The sequence below is a fragment of the Beta vulgaris genome, chromosome 5 (genome assembly GCF_026745355.1).
Source record: "Beta vulgaris subsp. vulgaris cultivar EL10 chromosome 5, EL10.2, whole genome shotgun sequence".
Classification (NCBI taxonomy): domain Eukaryota; kingdom Viridiplantae; phylum Streptophyta; class Magnoliopsida; order Caryophyllales; family Amaranthaceae; genus Beta; species Beta vulgaris.
This window is the reverse complement of record NC_079206.1, coordinates 13,888,297-13,906,503: the sequence shown is the minus strand read 5'-3', so window position 1 is coordinate 13,906,503 and position 18,207 is coordinate 13,888,297. Positions and strand designations below refer to the sequence as shown.

Genomic DNA, 18,207 nt, shown 5'->3' with positions numbered 1-18,207 from the left:
CTAATAGAAAAATTAAAATTTCATAGATGTCGATAGAGAGAGAAAAAAGAAACCGCAGATTATTTACTGTGAATTCATAGAGCAATAATTGATGTAGGACGAGCTCTAAGCAATAATTTTGAATGAGATCAGAGCAACCCTCCAGCTATTGTATTAAGGATCAATTACCCACCAAACAAGCAAGCAAATATTCACATCATTGATTAGTTAATGATGTCACTCGAAACTCTTAGCATTTCAAGCTTGCTTTCTGTTTCAGTACCTTGGATCACAAGGTTCAAACCTTGCAACTAGTTGGACAGATCATCTGAATAGAGAAGAATTGTGGAATGAACTTCATTAATTAAATCTGTCAAGTATAACTCAAATTTACAAGGTAAGCTTCAGATCTTAGATAACACCGGGAGTAAAGGCTTCTGTATACTTTACGCAGATTGAATAAGAGAAAGTGAAGGCTTCTATACAATTTACAAGATTATAAGCATCTCAAGTTCAAAGGTCGTGTAAAAGCAGCAGGAATAATCTGGCTCGTAACCTCTACTAAATTCAGCACCGGTCATTGTACATAAATACTTCTGTCATAGACTAGACCCACGCATGAATGAACTTACAGCTTGCCGCCTTCTGCTAAAACATGGACGTGCAATAGGTCATAATTTATCGAGTAAAATTTCGTCATAACCTTGCACGCTGTCTCCATGGACATCCACCTTCAAAAGCCTGTTCTAATACATCTTCCATTCGCTTGGCATATATTATCTGTTTATGAATTAAGAAGTAGAATTAAAATATTAATTTACCAACAAAAGGGCAGTTCAACTGGTAACGGTCTTACTTTTTATCCCTAATTGTTTGGTATATTTTTTTTTTAGTAAAGGAAGGGAAAAGAAAAGAAAGGAAAAGAAGGTAGTTGTAGTTTCCAATATTTGGTATAATTGGTGGATTTAAGAGGAATCACATGTTTGGTTGTCATTAATAAAGGAAAGGAAGGGAATAAAGAAAACATAGGTAAAAACTTATTAGCTTTATTTCTATCCTGTCAAATTTCTCCGATTTTGGGAAGAAAGGAAAGCAAGGATTTAAGAATTTTCCTTCCAGTTCCTCTCCTTTCCAATCAAACCCCTCTTATTTTCTTTTACTAAACATGAAAAGGTTTGTTTTGACCTTTCCTTTCCTTTCTTTTCCATCCAAATCCTTCCTACCAAACAAAGCCAAGGACCCATTCTATTCACTTTAAAAAATAATACTTTCTCCATAACAAAATAGATGTTACACTTTGACTTCCACGCTTGTCGATGCAATACTTTGACCATTAGAAACTTTAATTGTGTATTAGTAAAAATTATAATAAGTTAATATGATAAAAGTATACATTGAAACGAATCCAACAACATATCATATAGTAATGGTCGATTTTCTCTAAATCTATAAAATGGTCAAAAGTATTAGGCGAATAGTGCAATTTTCAAAGTGTACCATCTACTCTATCCGTTTCTTTTTAATCTACACACTTTCCTTTTTAGTCCGTTTCTTTTTAATCTACACATTATTGTTTATTCTATTTTTGGTAACATATTACATCTACTTTTATCTTCTTTTTCCACCTATGTCATTCACTTTTTAATATTTTAACCTACTTTTTTGTTTCTCTATCTCACTTTTCAGTTTCTCTCTCATACTTTTGTATTTCCTCCTTAGTTCTCTCTCAAAGTAAAGTGAGTAAATTAAAAAGAAACAGGATTATTTTATTATGGAAGAAGTATAACTTTCAGAGTTGACAAGGTTTAATCAGATCCAATAAGTGTAAACATGAGGTGATACCAGAGTTGATCATGTTAGATTGGGTCGAATAAATTTGGTTCAAGTAAATTCATGTGAACAGAATGTAACCTAACAGCACTTGGGGTCTGGGGATGGGCGCCTCCCCCCCCCCCCTTTCGCTAGGTGCCTGGATCTAAAAGCTGGATCAAGAAACCAAAAAGGGCCCCTTCATTCATGATTACACTTTGTAGCATTGCTAGAGCAAAACTCCGAACTTGTTAATTTTTGCAGTTATAGCTAGAACTTAGGAGACATTACCTCAAGATCGGTAAGAACTGCTGATGGTACTTCAACCAAATCTTTCAAGTTCCTCTCAGGCAATATAACTCTCTTTATACCATATCGGTGTGCCGCCAATACCTGTTATACATCAGATTGAGAAAGCTAACAGTTTAGAAGAACCTAGTGCCTAAACAAAGACAAAGCATATCAAACACCATGAAGTCTTTAGAATAGTGTCCGACTTCAGTATCACTATAGAACATGCTCACATGACAGATGGGAGCAAGTCAGCCTGTTAAGCAGAAACTGAAAATAAACTCTAATCCTACTAATGCAAATGGACCATATAAAAAGATGTCTAGTTCCTATAGAGCATCATGAAAAGAGCAGATGATAGAAGAAGTAACAAAGTTAGCATTAAAGGCATACCTTATCCTTGATACCCCCAACAGGCAGCACAAGGCCCCTCAAAGTCATCTCCCCAGTCATAGCTGTATCTGCTCTCATTCTCTTTTGGCTTAACAAGGAAACAAGGGCTGTTACCAATGTCACACCGGCTGACGGACCGTCCTTAGGAACAGCCCCGGCTGGAAAATGTATATGGATGTCCCGTCCGTCCATTAAGTTTATTTCACCAGTAGCAACTAAATTCAGCTCCATGGCCCTTGCTCTCACCTAATAATATTTAATTTTATAAAAATTATGTCAAATCATGATTCACAAATTCAGAAAGAAAGATCCGGACTATTTTTTCAAAACTAGAGCTGGAAGATAGAGAACATTTTTATTCTTTATGTAGATTCATGAACCTTGCAAGTTGCAATAAGAATAAAATTCAAGTATCATATTTTCAAGTCTAAGACTCTCATCATTCTACAGCACACCTAGAAGCTAGTCATTACTCCATCCGATTTTTTTTTTACCGAGGTTTTAGAGTGCTGCACATGTTCATAAATGTAGAATCATTAAATGAGAAAGAGAATATATGGTTCAATTTATCGTGAAAGTCCTCATCAAAGACCATTAGTGATTTAACCTCCCACCAATAAAAATCAGGTAAAATATCAAGCTTAGAAGAACTTTTTTGGAGAGAGAAACAAGCCTAAAACAAACCAGAGAAATATATAATTAGAAAAATTACCCAGGTGAGAGCTATTTGTGCGGACTCCTTAATAACATCGCCAAGTTGTCCAGTCAGACGTAATTCACCCTTTCCTGCCATTGCAGAAGCCTCAACAAATTGGACCTCCCCGCCGAAGGCAGTCCATACCAGCCCTACAGAGACCCCAGGATTTGATACCCGTTCAGCAGTTTCTCTGTCATCATACCTGGGTGGCTGCAATCACAAACAACCTTTGCTTCATTATTTTAGCCAAGAAAAACTGAGGCGGCACCTAAAACACCAAAATCCTCTAAGAAACTACAGACTAGCTCCTCCCCATCTTAAAAATCAAATTCCCTTAACCTAGCTTCTTTTTTTTATCTTGTCCTGGCCAAAGAAAGCAATATAAAACATTAATGACAATTTCCTCTAAGATCTCATGATTTTTGAAAAATTCCGCAGAAGAATTTGCAGTTATACATCATGAAGCCAAATAAGTTAACAATATTAAGAGACTGAACGGAGAAACTTACAACATGGTCACTTAAAGGTAGCAATTAAAGACAAAAGAGACACAGAATACTCACTCCCAGAACATTTTCAAGCATAGTTTCATCCACAATCAAAGGCGATGCAACCTGCAACGCATTTGAAATTTCTTGATTGTTAACACCCATTGGGATAACCTCCATTTCAACGTCAGCTCCTTCCGCGAGTCTGCTTTCCTCTACTGGTGAAGAAAACTGATGGATATCTTTACTAACAGCTGTAGCATTATCTTGCTCAGCGACTTTTACAGCTGCTGCCCGAGCTAAAGCAGACAAATTCCTTTCCAAATTCCGCACACCAGCTTCTCTAGTATATCTTTGGATTATGAGTTTCACCATACCCTGCCAGAAAATCCCTAAATGTCATGAAAGTTCATGTACCTTGTAACACTCAGAATAGGATTGATTCAAAATATTAAACACTCAGAATAGGACTGATTCAAAAATTGATAGCGTTCATCATCTTAAATAGACAATACTTGCAAAACATCATTGCAAATACCTCACTTTGACCATAGAATTTTTACAATTTCACTAAAAAAAGTAATAATAAGTGTTAATATAGATGATTTTAGATTTATCTCAATGTCTATCTTTTATATAATATCAACTTTTCATTATTGTACTGATAACAATAGATATTAAAGAAAGTAATGGTCAAAATTATGCATTTGCAAGTGTGCAAGTCAAAATGTTGCATTTATTATAGGGAAGAGGGAGTATAAAAGTCAAAGTGTTGCAAGAATTTTAATACAAGTAATCAAAATGTTTCGAGAGAAACTAAGGGTGTAAGTTTAACCTCGAAAAGTGAGCATGCCTTCGATCATAATATGGAAGGAATATAAAAGTGGATTAGACACACAATTGATAGTGAATTGCAACCTAAAACTTTAAAATAGCCATAGTTAATTTCTAATTACAAATCATGAAGATGGATCGTCCATAAATAATGTTTAATTTCACAATTTTCGGAAACTAAGATGTCCAAAAGGAATAGTCAATCTCCTAAATAACAGAAATTTCTGATTCACAAGATATCTCTATCTTATGTTTAAGTGTAAATAGGATTGGGATACCCCAATTATAGCAACAACAGGTATAGTTGTCTCATCGCATAAGAATCTGATTTTTAATGATGAAATTAGAAAGATGTGGCATGAACTAGACAACTAGTATAGATATTTGAAAAATTACAACGATCTCAATGTGTCATGACAGTTTAAATTGCTCAAGAAAGGCATATCGAGCTAATGAAGAAGTATAAGCAATACCTTGTGTATGTAAGTTATCTAATTTCAGAAAAAATCACTCAATGCCAAAATTTAATTTGTCTCTTTTGGGAAGGGAGTGGAGTTGACAAGGAAATGGAAATGGCCCTTTGAACATAGAGCAGAAGCTTGCGATTGAATTACAAGGAGAACTAAGAAAAAAAAATGAGGTGTGAATCTTGTCTTTTAGCAGTCCAATGATGGTATGAACTAAGAAGGCTTACCACAAGCCGAAACTGAACTGAAACTTAAACAGAAAGGAGAAGACAGGCCATGTTCGGCTCAAACCCTACACGTTAAGGCTGGTAGCCTGGTTCTATTTCGTCCTCAAGACTTCTTTGAAACTTCACTATCAGCTATTGCTTCATTTTTGTAGATAATAAATATTCTCACATGCATAGATGTAACTTAAAATGTTCATCAGAAAGCTAACTACCTCTGGAATCTGCAGGAACTCAGAATTCAATCCATGTTGGTCCATAACTCTTGGTATAAGGTACTGCATAGCAATTTTGACCTTCTCTTCAGGTGTATATCCAGGCAGCTCTATGACTTCCATCCTATCCAAAAGTGGAGGAGGGATAGGCTGCACTTTATTTGCAGTTGCCACAAATATGACTTTGGATAGATCATATGGAACATTCAAATAACTGGATAACTTTAATTAAGGCATGACATCAAGTTCAAACCTATATTCATAAGATTATTGCTAAATTAAACTTCCTCCATTTCCAAATAAGTGTTACATTGAATAAATTGACACTATTTATCAACTAACTTTGACTTTTTTTTTTCTTGCTATTATATAAAGGAAAACATAGACAAATGGGTACACACTTTCAAGATATCAACTTTTTATGAGTGTTCACTTCTTCGCAATTAAAGATATTAACGATCAAAGAAGCGCATTGGGTTACGTGAGAAGTGAACATAACACATACTTCCTCCGTTTCTAAATAAGTGCAACATTTGCATAGTGTTTCCTATTCACAGTTTAAACTTTAATTAGCTTTGGTGATTTACATTTTAGGAAAAACATAGTCATGTGTGATCTTGTTAGATTCGTCTGAATGTGAATTTTTTTAATATCAACTTTTTATAATTTTTACTTATTGATAATTGAAGATATTAATGGTTAAAATAATGCATTGGCAAACGTGAAAACAAGAAGTGTTGCACTTATTTAGAAACGGAGGAAGTATTTAGGAACGGAGCAAGTATAACATATCCAAATGCATATGCTGCTTCATGTGAAGACGCATATGCATCTTAGATCCAGGAGGATGCAATAGCCTGGTATTGTTAAAACTGAATGTGGTCAAATGACCCCCATTTTTTAAAGCTTACCCTCAAAGTTTGGCACTTTTAATTAAGAGAATGAGCTTAAATGGGGTAAGATTTCAAGAATGAAGAGGCATATTGAAAGGAAGGATAAAGCTTTATCCTGATGAGTAAGGACTAAGGAGAGAAGAAACGGTAAAGGCTGGTAATAGGATTAAGACATGGTCATTCTGTCACCACACCCTCTCTTTCATTGACCCCTCCACTGATCCACTCTCCTCCAACCTACCTACCCATGAGGCATGCCCACCAAAAATTAATAAATCAAATAAAAAGGATCAAATGTTTAGGTAGATGAAAAGGGGCTCAGGATAAATTGATACGCCTTCTTCTTTTACCCCCTTATCCACCCACCAACTTACCCATCCCTACATATAATAAAAATTAAACATTGATCACTGATTTAAGGAGAAATTGAAAAAGTCCAAACCCCTCACCCCCAGACATAATAAAATACCCAAAAAGAAAATTAAAGATCAGAACTAGGAGTGTTGTACTCCCCCCCCCCCCCCACTTCCTTTCAGACAAATTGTAAAGACTTAGCAATAGGCATTAATATGTGATTGTCATCTAAAAGTGTCATTGGGTGACACGGACAGACCATATGAAGTTAATATTTACAGAAAAAAAGAAACTTTCAAGATCATATAGTGTCAGAAAGGAATAAAGGATACTGGTCATTGAAAGTTTTGTTCTGTTCAGGGTCAAGGACTTCTAGCAGTGCTGCAGCAGGATCTCCACGGACATCAGAGCCAGTCTTGTCAATCTCATCTAACAGCATAACAGGATTGGAGACGCCCACTCTCTGGAAACTCACAAATAATTGTTGTAAGGACATTATATAACAAGCAAAATTATTCAAGCAGCTCGTTGGCATGACTCCTAAAGACTACAAAAAAGGGGAAATTTAAGAAATGTAACAACCGCAATATCCGAAGGAAGTATCATCAAGGAAACAGCAAACTATAGAATTTAAATATATCTAAAAAGGAGATAACATTAAGCTTGCCAAAAAAAAATTCCTTTTACCTTTCATCATTTAGCTACAGCAAGGTTGCCAAAGATAGCTACAGTTCAGAAGATCAAACAAATACCATAGAAAAGCAATAGCTAACAGTTGCAAATACACCAATACAACATTGTTTGCAGTGCTATTATCCACAATAGTGCCTAAACAATAAATAATCTTCCCTCTCTCCTCTCTACTTTCAAAAACCCTAGCCTCCATTGTTGATTTTTAAAGGGGCTTCCATCGGTTTTTACCGTTGGAAAGCCCCCACCTTTGTTTTTATTTTTTTTAGGTTTCCAATAACGATTCTCCCTCAAAAGAAAGGGTTTTCGATCTCCTTCGTAAGAAAAGGTTTTTCGATCTCCTTCGAAAGACAAGGTTTTTCGACCTCCTTCGAAAGACAGGGTTTTTCTCCTCTTTTAGAGGGAGAATTTCTACAGGTTACAATCCGGGATACTAGATCTAATGGATTGCCGTGAAATTATTTTGTTGGTGAATAATTATGCGAAATCACAAAGGTTATCAATTTTTCGAATACGGTCAGATGAATCCGACGGAAATCATCCTCACGACTACAAGGGATTGTTAGATTGTCTATCCAACAAGGCTGTATTTTCCAGCGATATAAGCGGGAGATGTTCCACATTGCAAGATTTGTTTGACGATCGTAGTTTTTATGAAGGAAATTTTTGTTTAATTCAACTTATGTATTTGTTTGATTCGATTGCTTATGTAGATGTCGTATGACTTTTTATTAATGAATTAATTTTACTATTCAAAAAAAAAAAAAACATTGTTTGCAGTGCTGAAAACTTGTTAAAGATACATTTCGAACTAATCGGAAAAAAAAAATTACAAAGTTCCTAAACTATATCTATGATATCCAAATCCATACAGCTAATTGGTAGAATTATACTAGACAACAACCATTGTACGTGGATTACTTAGCAATAACAATGTCAAAGCCCTAATCTCAAAGGAACGGAACAACTAAACCAAAATTTTAATTAATATGGTAGTGCTTACAAATCCTCTTTCCTTATTCACTTCTTTGTGGTGCAATATGCTCCTGCGAACCAGATTTATTCATTCATTATGACTGTATCTAACCGAGCCTTGTTAGACCCCTCGGCTTTTCTGAAATCTCCACACCACAATCCTTATTGGTGCATCTTCTGGTCAACGTCACATATGCTACACCATCATACTTGTTTACTTTTATCTAATGTTTAATATATGCAACTCCATCATTTCTCCAAACATCTACATTCCGATTTTAGTCTTTAAGGTTTTCCCACACATCCAGTTCAACATATACATATATACTACATTCAAAATCTATTTATGATCCTTCCCAGATATCAAAATTTTGACCCATATTATAACGCTGACCTAATAACCGTCTGATAAATTTGTTCCATTAGCTTTTAAGATGTAGGGAACACAATAAGTTGCTACTCTCCATTTGGCCACCCAAATTCAATCACGTAAGTCACATCTTAGTCAATATTATAACCTTCATCTTGTGGAAAGATGACACAAACTACTTAAATCACTCAACTTGAGGCGACTCCTACCATCTACTATCATTAAATTCTTGTTTGGCTCCCTTTAACTCTCTAAATACCAAAATGGCATTCCATCAATCCATGTACTCTCATATATTAGGACTTAACCTCCATATTAATAATAGTATCTACCTTTATTCCGTCGATCAGACGACCTGGCATGCTCCCAATGTATGTCCTCCTGTGCCCTCTGATATCAGCTTCGTCCTTCACACCGCCAAGAGATATACGCATAAACTTTCTGCCAAGAGCAGCAGCAATAGATGTAGCCAAAGATGTTTTCCCAACACCTGGCGGGCCAACAAAGCATAAAACTGGACCTCTTGCATCTGGTTTAAGCTGCAATGTACTCAATCAGTCAATCCTATAAGTGTGCTGCTGTCACCATCAAAAGAGCCGAGAGAAAGACATAGTATACCTTACGAACAGCCAAATATTCGATAATACGTTGCTTGACCTTGGCCAACCCATAGTGGTCACTATCAAGACGCTCTTTTGCAGCTCTAAGATCTAATTTGTGCTCTTCTGTGGCCTTCTGCCAAGGGAGATCAGCAAGAAGCTCCAAGTAAACACGTGAACTGTTATAACCAGGTTGCTGAGGCTGCATTTTCTTAAGTCTCCTATGTTAAGAATATGAATGACAATTATAAAATGCTGCAGCATAGTATCAAAATCCCTATCATCATGGAAAACTAGAATTTAACAAGTAATAGAGCAGGGCTAAGTTTGATAAATTTCTTATGGCAACTACAAGATGCAAGAAGGTTAATTGACTTACTGATAAGAAAAAATGCAAGATTTAGGGACTTTGATGCAAAAGGAAATAATAATAATAAGTAAGAAACAGCAAAAAAGAAAGAGGTTGATTAACATACAACAACGCATCCGATCATACCTCAATTCCCTCTGTGCATGCTTCCAAATATTTGATGGCATTCCAGCACTTTGCATTTTCCTTTCAAGAACAGCAACATCATCCTCATCATCATCATTGTCTCCAAGCTCTTCTTTTAATTCTCATCTAAGTGAAAATTATGGAGAAAACATGTGCAGTGATTTCAGCTACATAAAAGATGACAGGTATATAGTCGCCAGATGTAATTCCAAAAACCAAACTAATAATAATCAGACTGCAATAATAAAGTTTACAAACAGTGGAGCTTATGATTTGGTAGGCAAAGAATAAGAAGGGTTACAAGTTACAACCCATTCATTATGGATCCTACCTTAGTTCTCAAGCAAGATCGAGGGAAGCCAAGGTGCACGAATCATTGCACCTGACTGATCAAATCTAATAGGCGAAGCATGAGTGGCAGAAAACTAGCTTGAATAGATAGAGGGTTACTTTTTCCCCTTACTTGAAGTGACGGGCTGCAGGTATATTGCCGCCAGATGCTATTCAAATAACAGGGTGCAATCATGTTAAGAACCAAAAAGGAAAAATAACATGATTGCACCCTTGCCACAAATAATAAATTCAGCACAACTTTATTTGAAGAAAATAAGCATGAGCTTATTTAATACCCCTTAAAGCTTTTCCTCTTTTTTGCATTATAGATAGCAAGAAGAGTATGAAAATATTTGGTTGCATGCACTTGAGATCTGATTCTCTACCAGAGCTCCAGCAGAGAAATGGAATTTACCTGCTGCCTTAGAAGAAATTCTCGCTGCGATTTTGACAGTTGTCCCTCAACCTTTTGCGTGATCTTCTCAGCTACGCGTATTGACTAGAAAGACAAAGCCATTTAAAGAAAAAAGGCAATAAGCACACAGATATTACAAGATGTGTACAATGTAATATTACAGACTACCTTTGGATGTACCTGCAAATGCCTGTCGACCAATTCAGTTGCTTTTGAAAGCCTTATTTTAAGATCAACACAGTCCAACATAGATAGCTGCTCTTCAAAACTGATTTCAAAGCTTGCAACAAAAATATCTGCCAGTTTATGAACAGGGACAGTCTCCAAAAGAACTTTTGTCCTCCCACCAGTTTTTTGTTTCTGTTGGCATGAAAGTCCAAGTTAGCGCCATAACGGACAAATCAAAAAAGTTGAAAAGATCAAAGAGACACCAAACTTATATCCATATCTAATTGATTCAGACTGAATTCACTTTAGTCTTTAGATCACTGTAAAAAATGCTTGGGTGATACCCCGTTTTATCTTCCAGAGGATTAAAGAGAAATTACGCAGGTAAGCAGATGTGTTAAAAATAAACTGAAATGAACAAGGTTCAAATAAGTAATGAACAATGGATCCTGAAAGAGCAAACATCTCAAATAATTGAACGAGCACAAGTTGCAATTTTAGAATACAACATGCATTTCTAATCATGAAAAAGAAATGAAATCAACTATCTATATTGCATAGTTCTTATATAAGTGATTCGTAAAATCAAATCATCAGATATGATTGCTGAGCCATGTCTTAGATGAGCTTGAACACACTAATAAACATATTTGGTCGGAAATTTATTGATCAAGACACTGTAAGTAATTGATTTATGAAGAGAAAGATCAAACGCTGATCTGCTAAGTATTTAATGTATTACTTTGAAGTTCTCTCAAGTTGTGAAAAAATAAAGGAACACTCATGCAACTTTATCTTCTACTTCCTCTCTTTCTTAATAGATACATCAATCAACTGGGCACACTTGCCGATGTACACCTTTGACCATCAGCATCAAAGTCTTCAATTATATATCATTAGAAACTATGAAAAAATATTAACCCAACAACAATAAAAATAATGTCATTTATCTTTACAAAGTAATAGTTAAATATGGTCAAAGTTGATATCCAAATAGTGCAAAAAGTCAATATGATGCATTTGTTAAGAAATGGAGGAAGTATGTTCTAACCACCAAATACTCCCACAACTATATAAAACTTAGACCTTCACCTGCTCGAGGGCGGAGATGAGCTCCAAGGCAGTCACTTTGAACTGGCGAGCTAACGAGACAAAATCAGGGTCCTGCTCTGCTTGCTCCATATCTGAATCAGATTACACAAATTATTATAATAGACGATTTAATTTTAATATAAAATTAGACAACCCAACCCTACATTCTCCTAACAAGCTCATTCCATTTCTCTCTAACCTAACACTATGTCTAGGTATCTTGCACCATCCTAGTCATCCATTCTCTTCTCCTTCCTTTGTTTTCCTTTGAATTTCGAATTACAACAAACAATTTTAAATATAGTCTGAGTGTCTTACGGAATAAATTAAACTAGTTACTAAATGGATTAGATCGGTAACTAAATGAATTAAAGAATGTTATTACTGAATAGATTAAGTTGGTCACTAAATAGATTAAATGGTCACTAAATAGATTAAAGTAGTTACTATATTAAGAAAGATGGTCCATTCTCTTCTTAATATTGGGCTTGGGCCACGCCTACTTTTAAATTAAAAGTAGACGGTCTCTTACAAGACACAGATCAGATTAATACACATCTTATCAGATAAGGCATTAAAGCTAGATCTACACATAGGAATATTCAAATAGCAGCATACATTGTGAATTCATATCAAAAAAAGTCAGATCAGCTATTTCAGGAGATTATTCCAACTATTTTTCTATTTATTTTTGTCACTCTTTTCTTTTTTGTGTCTGACATCAATGTAGAACAGTAGAAGTATCCTTTTTCTGTACAGGAATAATATACAAATTTAACACATCAAGTACCATTTTGCATATCCACAGGACAAGTATACAACTCCCAAAATAAAAATACATAAAATATACCAAATGGGAATTCACAAAAACCTGATATATCCTCTTACCAGTACCTTAGAGATAAAGTGCTTTTTCTTTACATTCTTCAATAAAGATAAATATTCTCAACCGTGATAGTTGTATCTTCATATTAATATTTAAAACTTCATAACACAATAAATGTATCCAGGAGTTAGAATGGAGAAAGCAAAATAGACATAGGCCGACCACAGATCCTACGATTCTAATGCACATAAAATTTTGTCAAAAGTGCAGTTTTGAGAGCCATCTTCATCTTTGCTTGCCATGCTTTAATACCAATAACTGAATAATGGCTTATAGATTAAGATAAAAGCACTTCTAACGTTCATCTCTCCCAATTGATACGGGTGCAGTAGTTTGCACCTGTGTTACTTGGACTCTGTACGTTAGTGTCTAATTCTGCTATTAACAAAAAAAAAAAAAAAAAAAACATGATTCTAGCCCAAAATGAAGTGTCGAAGTGTCCATACACCACGTCGAAGTGCCAAGAATCCAACACGGGTACTTGCAGTAAAATGAAGAGTCCGAGTAACAAAGATTTGCACTACTCAAAACCCCTTTGGCAGTCTGTTTTTCAGGAGAATGAGAAGCTTCTTAAGCTGAATATCAGGCAGGTAACATAAAGGGGTTGAAAGGTTGAATTTTAACCATAAAACATCCAAGAAATCCCTCCAAAGTCGCTAACACTAAGACAAATATCTTCCATGATACAAACAGATATACAAGCTTGCTTAAGACAAAAAAATATAGACAACTCACCTGCTTTTGTGATGTCCAGTGGAGAAATTCTTGCAGTATAATATGTGCCTCTGCTATTGAGTTCCAGCACACTAAATCTGCACAAGCCTTCTAGGACTACAGTGTAAGTAACCCTCCCACTTGGTTTCTCCACTCCACGTGAGAGATGTAAGGCTCGAGCAGCCACTCCCCTACGGATATCACACATCCTCCAATGTTAATATTCATAAATGTTTATTATAATCATTCCTAGCAAGCTAGAAGGGGCAATCTCAGAAAACTCATCCATGGAAAAAGATTACTCATGCTAGAGGGATAGCCTTATCGTAGACATAGGTAAGAAGGCAAGTCAAGATTCACGAAGCAAGATCCGATGAAATGGTATCATTCTAAAACCTAGTTTAGCTCTGAATACGCGAACAAGAATGGCTTGAATAAGAATTAGACATGCTTTATTCCCATTGCCATCAACAAAGTAAAATTTGAGAAAGACTTCATAGTTCATATACACACCCCCGAGGCCCTAAGGAGATCTAGTAAATAAGGTATCCCATACTCACCCATAGTCCAATCACTAAACAAGCAGAGTTATTCCCAAACTAGATATAATATGATGAAAATTGAATGTATGAACTACCTGTTGTGCCAATGAACAGCCTCTTGTTGGCTTTTTGCATCTGTCTTTCGGGAGTCCGACAAACCAGACTGATTTTTCAGATTGCATTCCCCAGAATCTGACCCTCCACCTAGATAATAAGGATCTATGTAATGTACATTTACACAATGGAAATATGTCAAAGCATTTGACATATGCATACACGAGTCTTGATTAATGATCCGTTTTCATTTTTTGTCAAATATAAACAGAGAAGAGAGGATAGGTTCATTACATTCAAATAAAGAGTATGGAAATTTTCCATAAATAATTGAAGTAATCTAGCATGAGAGCCAAATAAATTGAAAGATTCAAGTTTGGTTCTACAAGCAAATACCTGGATACAGCACAGATCCTACTGAAGCAGATTCGGCTGCATCACGAACAGGAACAATGCCAATTAACCCTTTCTCTTCCCTCTGCCACAGTTCTTGCTCCACCAATTTCACACTGTAAGAAGAAACAAAATTGAAAAGCAATTGCATCAGTAGGTTCTTCCAGCTCTCAAGCAAATAACTCTAGCACAATCCGATACAGAACTGTTTCGTGCATGGAGCAACTAGATATACTACACACCAATAAGATAGATGTTAAGATTTAATTGGCTAAGCTTCAGTGTTCCTTTCTTAAGTCAAACACTCCCATGAAGGGCATTCCCAGCATAAATTAAGCTACCATTAGATATGAAATTTCAATGACTAATATAAACTCCAAACAGATTCGATTATCATGCACACATCCTAACAAAAAACATAATCAGACTCGTTCTGACCCTTGCGTCATTTTGTTAAAAAATTGTCCTTTGTATTTACTATCTACATAACTTGTCTTCCCCTAAACAATCTCTTCGCTTTTGCAACCCGAATAAACTTCAGTCAACCACATCTTCTTGTTCTACATAATTATGGTTAAAGAAACTGAAAAGATCTACACCGTGAATCCATGATTGGCTCTACCTATATATATTTGATTAAGAAATTAATCCACCTGCAAACCCACATTATCTTGCAAAAACAAAGTCAAAAAAATAATCCTCCAAATTCAAGTATCAGAAACTTCAATCTCAAAACAAAACGATCCAAATTCAAGCATTGCGCCACTAGCAACAAAATTCTAATTTATTCATATAAAAATCAACATAATTCCTCGTCAATTATATCATCATCAGCAACTCTCTTTTTATTTTATTTTTCCAAAGTAGTATAAACTCAGTAACTAAACTAGCAAATTAAGCAATACATTCAAGAAAAACTTCTTTGAAACAAAAATTATCCATTATTAAATATTTTCAAGAGCTAAAATTCTTGCTGACTCCAGCTAAACGGCAACAGTCAACGATCAAACACAGTCAAAATTCGAAAATGGTAAAATTTCCATAAACTCAAAACCTGCAAAATTTGAGAAGATAATGAACAAAAATGACTAATTCTACATTTTAAAAAAAAAAAAAGGAAGAAAAGAAAATACCTGCTAGGAGAAGTGCAGCGAATTCGAATAATTGCACCAGGTAACAACACTTTGTTTCTGAAAGCGAGGATTCCCAAACGATTCGGCAACTCAACAGGCTCCGCCATGGGAGACTTCGAAGGTCGAAATTATGGCGGAAAAAGAATAATTGAAGAGAGATCAAGAAAAAAAAAAAAGAGAAAGGAGGTAGAAGAAGAAGAAGAAGAAAAGAGGTGTGTGTAATAATCGTTTTAATTACGGGAGATGGAAGACAACCCCCGCCCTCGTGTATATTGTTTTTGTTAGTCTACCTATCATTTTCATGATATTTATTTTCATTTTATAAATGGTATGGTAGTGATACTTTGCATTATCCTTTTTTTTCCATCATACTACTTGCTACTTACTTGATAGTCCATATGGATATGATATGGGAGTTGTATTTTTGCTTCAAACTCTCTTGGTGGCATTCAACCCATCACCCTATGTGGATAGGGGAAATCTTAGTAATCTCATTGTATATAGTATATTTTTTATATTCGATTCAATTACTCGTGAATTATTATGAATCGAGTAAAATATATTTAGAAATATTATATTTTAGGATTTTTTTGCGAAAAACTATCTTATAAATTCATTTTTTTGCGAAAAACTATCTAATGAATTGTAATTTATTGTAAAAGACTACCTTGCAGAGGAGTTGGGAAGTTGACTTAGATCTTCAGCGTTATCCATGTCATGTGAGTTGCACGTGTCTTTTAATAAACCCCTAATTTTAACTTTTTTTTCCCTTATTTCTCCAATTTTGCCCCCTGCTCGTCATCAGAACCAAGAAAACTGTGTATTTCACCATTAGATTCATTCAACTCCTTATCACTAGAGAACTTAGTGTTTATTTCTTCTTCTTCAACATGTTCATATCCCTTTTGTTGGCCACTATTTCCACCCAAACTTCTGATTACACTTTCATTTATGTTCTCATCGACACTCTCTCATCAACATTCTCAACAAATATTCATCATTACTCTCATCTAGAGATGGAAATATCCAGCGGATGACCCAACCACTCGCTCCACCCACGCTATTAAATGGATGGAAAATCCGATTTAAACGGATGAGAGGCGAATGAACGGGTGACTGGTGAACGGGTGACGGATGCGGGTCAGATTCAGGTGAGAATTTTTCGTCCATCACCTATTTACCACCCGATCCATCACCCATTTATATTGACATTTCAAACCTCCTATTTTCTTACTGAGTTCTTTCTATTTCCTCCTTTTCTCTCTCTCTCTCTCTTCACTAACTAAAATATCCCTTTCTTTCTCCTCAAATTCACAGACCTCCTCATGAATGCGAGTAACCTTACCAAAAAATGAGTGGTGTGGTCTCTCAAGCAGTCTTTTGCATAACATTGTCTTGCAAGATCCCATCTTTGCATCAAATCTTTGGCAAACTGACTGTAAAGCATCGTAAATCGTCAAAAGACAAGATGTTGAGAATGGCGGCTCCTCCACCTTCGCCTGTAAACTATATTCCCCTTCTTGCCGTCCGACGGCCTCCTCCATTGTTGGCTCTAAGTTCCCTGTCTCTTGCGACAACGATTTCAGATCCACTTCCTTTCTAATTCTTTCAAATTTGCTCCTCCTTTCTATTCTCATCATCGAGGTTAGGTTTCTTTATTTAAGTAATTGTATTATTGCTACTATATTTGTTGTTTTTAAGCTGCAATTAGAGATGGAAATCCAACTGTTTTGGGTTTGTTCACCCGAATTGATTAGGTTTTTGCTTGATATAAGTTTATAGGGTTTTGGCTTGTTTTTGCTACTGTATTAGCTGTTATTAAGCTACCATGTTGGTGATTTTGTTGCTGCAATTGCTGATTTTGCTGCTGCAATTGCTGATTTTGCTGCTACAAATGTTGTTTTCGCGATTTTGCTGCTACAAATCCATCACCCGATCCATCCGTTTCACTGTGGATGATGGATGGATGGATTCGGGTGAACATTTATGCGGGTGATGTATGAATCGGGTGAAGCAGATGGATGCGGGTGGCGATCCACCCGCCCCGAACCCGATCCATTTCCATCTCTACTCTCATCCTCATAATCTCCATCACTAAAAACCACATTAATATCATCATCATTAGAACCATCAACTGAACCAATATCACCTTTATTGTCTCACCCATTGTTCATTCCATCCTCACCCTCTGATGATCCACCCTCATCTTCTACAATTGGATTCTCAATAGCAAACTTCTTCCATTTAGCAGATCTATTAAGCTGAATGAATTACTTGACGGGGGATTGGGAAATTAGAGAAAAATAATAAAATTAAAGGTTTATTAAAATACATGTGCAACTCACATGACCTGGTCAACAAGTTAACTCCCCAACTCCGGTACAAAATAGTCTTTTAAAAGAAAAAATAATTTATTAGCTAGTTTTTTTACAATATTTTTTTATTAGGTAGTTTTTAGCAAAAAAAAAATGAATTTATGAGGTAGTTTTTCATTAAAAAAAATACTATATTTTAACAATGATTATCCAAAAAGATGGTCAGCTATCTTAATATATATTAGTTCTAAAATAAACCTTACATGTAATCAAATATATACTCAATATATGCTATCCTTAGAAGGTATCCAACAAATTTTTCATCTCGATGGTTACATAATGAAAAGTTATTATAAAATTAAGCAAACTTGGCCTAGTTGGTTGGAGG

The 18,207-nt window shown here is 35.5% G+C and overlaps 1 protein-coding gene across 1 annotated transcript; it reads right to left on the bottom strand.

Annotated features, from left to right (window-relative positions):
- Nucleotides 1-308: 308 nt before the first annotated feature.
- LOC104892885 (lon protease homolog 2, peroxisomal) lies at nucleotides 309-15,775 on the bottom strand. The gene is made up of 17 exons (XM_057395019.1): nucleotides 15,505-15,775; nucleotides 14,375-14,487; nucleotides 14,020-14,128; nucleotides 13,404-13,573; nucleotides 11,783-11,874; nucleotides 10,703-10,882; nucleotides 10,519-10,606; nucleotides 9,775-9,898; nucleotides 9,298-9,499; nucleotides 9,012-9,218; nucleotides 6,977-7,107; nucleotides 5,398-5,611; nucleotides 3,733-4,035; nucleotides 3,185-3,379; nucleotides 2,473-2,718; nucleotides 2,080-2,181; nucleotides 309-759 (listed from the first exon to the last, which is right to left on the bottom strand). Exons 1-17 carry the CDS (start codon nucleotides 15,609-15,611, stop codon nucleotides 676-678), a joined length of 2,667 nt encoding a protein of 888 aa, XP_057251002.1. The 5' UTR covers nucleotides 15,612-15,775; the 3' UTR covers nucleotides 309-675.
- Nucleotides 15,776-18,207: the final 2,432 nt, after the last annotated feature.

Coding starts and splice junctions, on each gene's coding strand:
- LOC104892885 (XM_057395019.1), bottom strand. CDS start 15,611: ATGGCGGAGCCTGTTGAGTTGCCGAATCGTTTGGGAATCCTCGCTTTC. Junction 10,607..10,702: donor TGGTCGACAGGCATTTGCAG/GTACATCCAAAG, acceptor TTGTCTTTCTAG/TCAATACGCGTAGCTGAGAA. Junction 5,612..6,976: donor AACAAAACTTTCAATGACCA/GTATCCTTTATT, acceptor AAAGTTATCCAG/TTATTTGAATGTTCCATATG.